This window comes from Cephus cinctus, unplaced genomic scaffold (assembly GCF_000341935.2).
Source record: "Cephus cinctus unplaced genomic scaffold, Ccin1 Ccin1_scaffold0690, whole genome shotgun sequence".
Taxonomy (NCBI): domain Eukaryota; kingdom Metazoa; phylum Arthropoda; class Insecta; order Hymenoptera; family Cephidae; genus Cephus; species Cephus cinctus.
The window spans coordinates 2,168,035-2,171,625 of record NW_014333313.1 but is presented as its reverse complement, the minus strand read 5'-3'; the positions used below and the strand labels follow the sequence as shown (position 1 = coordinate 2,171,625).

Genomic DNA, 3,591 nt, shown 5'->3' with positions numbered 1-3,591 from the left:
AAAAAAAAAAAAAAAAAAAAAAGTGGAAAATGGATACAAATGGAAAAGGCAAGAGAGTAACGTTATATACGTGGGGAGAAGAAATAAAAAAATAAAAATAAAAAGGAGGGTGTATAACGTTGCTGATTTTACAACGAGCGCGTGCACACAGACAATACTCGATAAACGGGCTGGCGTTGCCCATCTAGCGGCACGTAATGGGGGAGACGACTTTTTGCCATTTCCCATCACCGTATAACGTAGAGGAAACGCTTGAAGCGCGATCGACGCCGCGCACTCCCGATGCGCCCTTTATGCTTACGGCCCTGGCTGATATATACAGACGCAGTAACAATATCGCGTGGTAAACTTTGTAATGGAGATAGGGCACGCTCAGTGGAAAATTCTTTGGACCTCACGGCTGACTTCCTCGATGATTATATGGGCGATGGGTGGATTGACGAATCGACTATTAATTTTATAATTACGATACCAACCTTCTTGAGGTGGCCTTTGTGCGTGCCGAGGAAGACGACCGTAAAGTCACCGGTGGATGTCGCCGCGACGGCTGTCAGAAGCGTGTCGAAAGTTAAAACCGGAACAGCTGTGATGGCTTCCTGGGCACCTAAGGGCGTGTTCACGTCCAATCCGCAGAAATCCTCTCCGAGGGTTTGCAGCTTCTGTAATGATAAACCAAAGAATTATATAGTTTAGCCGTACGTGGCTTCTGGGCTGACGTCATCGTCTGCGCGAATGACTTTGACAAATCGTTGTCAAATTTATTATGTATACACATGTAGGTATGATTTATCGTTACAGTGTGCCTCAAGTACACAAGAAAGTGGTAGACGCGTGTCGTACAAAAGTTTACTGTCTTGCGAAACATTTTTAAGTCAATAGCGATCTATTAGCTGAGCTGCCTTCGTCCACTGGCGGGAGAGAGAAGGGAAAAGCGAACTTGAGATAGCCTGAAAAAGGTTGCGGAATACCTAATGGGATACGGGAACGGTATGGCTTTACATATGGCGGGACTAGCTGGTACTATACACAGTGTTACATACAGGCTTCGAGACCCTGAAGATATCTCCTGCCCCAGGACGAATCACCTAGACAAGAGGTTCCATCCTGGTAGGACTATAGTTAGCTCTATTTGCATTCCAGACTGCACTCTCGCCATCCTGTACGTAGTCTGTACACTCTCGGACGTACAATTATTTGCATTCTCTTCATGCAATAAGACGAGCATTATACTTTCCCCAGGACCAAGCACACCCGCTAGATCCCATAGGGTGGATAGAGAAAAACGAAGCAGAGTACCAGACGTATCGTAGACTGCAGTAGGAAATAAAGAGTCCAAATAATGGTGGACGAAGATGATGAAGAAGGAGGGCATTAGTGGCCGTGTCGAGATCGGCCAGTCGAGTCGTCCGATGTAAAAGAGGAAAAGTTTCTAGAGTACCTTCGGGGCAACATACAGTGGCGGACAACTAGTTTGAAGATGATATTAAAAAAAAAAAGAAGAATTTAAGAAGCATAAGAAAACTTCCCACGGCCATCATGAACACTGGTGTAGTCGCTCCTGTCGTTAGTTACACGTTCTTCCACGTCTCTACAGGATTAACCATTACGTAAAACGACACAAGAGCCGTTGTCACGTGACTCGAATCATTCGTAGATACGCGTATGCATGTCAATATGTAATTAATACGTAGATCAAAGGTCTAACCGGGCGATCACCTTGCGGGTAGTCCAGTGTTGTATCGCCGAGCAATGCCAACACGACTAATTATCGAATGCCAATCGTGCTTTTCTCTCCCTGTCCATTGGCTAAAGTCAATACGGGCGCGCCAGCCCAATTTTCAGGTTAGGTTCTTCGTCGCTCTTTCTTTTTTTAACTTGGTCTCTCTCTCTTCGCGTGCTGGCCGATCACGTTCTTTCTCTCATAAACCTTCCAGCTATTTCGACAATGGCTAACAGCCTAGTTCTGTCTCATTCTCTCCAATCTGTTCTCACTCGCATATCTGGCCCTTTCATTCCACGGCCATTTCCCATTGAAACTCTTGATACCAAGCCAGACGCTCATCCAATGTCCTCTCCTTCCGTTATTCAGCCCTTTTTCTATTTTTTCTCCTCCACCCCGTTTTCTTTTCATCCGTGCCATCTCTCTTCAGCTTCTCCATACTTGTAAAATCATTTCCCATACCTCGCATATCCCCAGAGTCACGCAGTGGTTGGCATCCCTGTGCTATTGCTGTCACGTGGAAATACCGTCCCGGTGAGAATTTATCGTATCTCGTTGACGCGTTACGTCAGAGAGGTTACTGTCCAGTGGCAAAATGTTGAATAATTATGCAGAGACACGAAGTGCATTTTGCAGGGTACGTTTCAGGCTGGATATTCCTGCGCGAGAATCCCTACTGCCATTAGTAGAGATAACGTGGGTACAGAGTCGAAAGAATTTCAGTTCAACGCGGTGGATGGTCTAACCTTTAAAAAGTGAACTAGGAGATTTCTAGTCCGACCCGACTTCCTTCCAGTAGGTTTCCCGGCAAAGTACGCGCGAGAACGAGCGAAAGGCGCAAAGTGAAATCCAATCTGGGCTCTGTTTAGATTTAAAAGACAAAGCATCCCATCAGCTGCGGATTGACGACGATGCGCCTTGGAAGATTCAATAATTGAACCGGGTAAGGCGTGTCCTATGGAAAGTTTATGGTTAATTACAAGGCATTCCCTTTGACGTGTAGCCGAGACTCAATTTCATCGGCGGAGTACTCACGATGGCTTTAATACTTATAAGACTCCAGGTACTGCGCCCTTATGCAATTGACACTGCGTGAATTCATCCTATTCCTAACTCAGCTGCAAAACGAGCTACGAGTTATAATACAGGCGACGCCGTACCGGCAGTTTGAATATATCACGTAAGAAGACAGTAAAGGATTTCTTGAAGAATTTCGAGAATCTCAAGGAGAATAATAAGAAGAGGAACGAAGGTATGAGGATCGAGATCGCAACGGTGGATTATTCGCCGGACGGGTTTGGTCTCCCGACAAACAGGTAGAGCGAGCTACTTCCGCTTCGACTCGTAAAACGAAGAGCCGCCGTGAGTTAGCGGCTCCATGTCAGAGCAAACAAACTACGCGTTCTCGTAGCGTGTATTCCTGCGGGTTTGTTTTATTTGCGTATTGCGTACGCGCCCATAAGTAACGAGCGCGTGTATATATGGGAACTAGTCTCTTAGCTTACGGCGGTCCGCCGTAAGTAAGAAGTACGGACGTCGCGCGGACTCGGCGTTAAACGCTAATAAAACCAGCGTCCAATTGACCACATTTGTCGTTGACGAATACTTTTTTTTTTTATTTTATTACTTCATATAAACCAAACAACTGAACATTTTTTACAGAAAAATACGTGTCACGTGGATGGCTGCAGGGTATCAATGATCCCTCGTTTTGATCTCAGGGTGAAAAGACTTTTACTATACACACACTGTATATCGATTGTAAGGACTATTTACCGAGGTTGGTACACAAGGTATCACTCTACTTTTCGATCACCCTGTAGCGGTAAAAAATATAAGCGTGCTGGGTCGAGAGGCCTGCGACTAGATGT

At 45.6% G+C, this 3,591-nt stretch overlaps 1 protein-coding gene across 3 annotated transcripts in view; it reads right to left on the bottom strand.

Moving 5' to 3' along the window:
- Positions 1-3,591, bottom strand: part of LOC107269772 (plexin-A2) — a 72,414-nt gene that overhangs the window by 19,355 nt on the left and 49,468 nt on the right. For all 3 annotated transcript variants that reach the window (XM_015744006.2, XM_025087134.1, XM_025087135.1), the window contains one exon: positions 477-659. In XM_015744006.2, the coding sequence (XP_015599492.1) occupies positions 477-659 (183 nt within the window). The remainder of the gene's footprint in view (positions 1-476; positions 660-3,591) is intronic.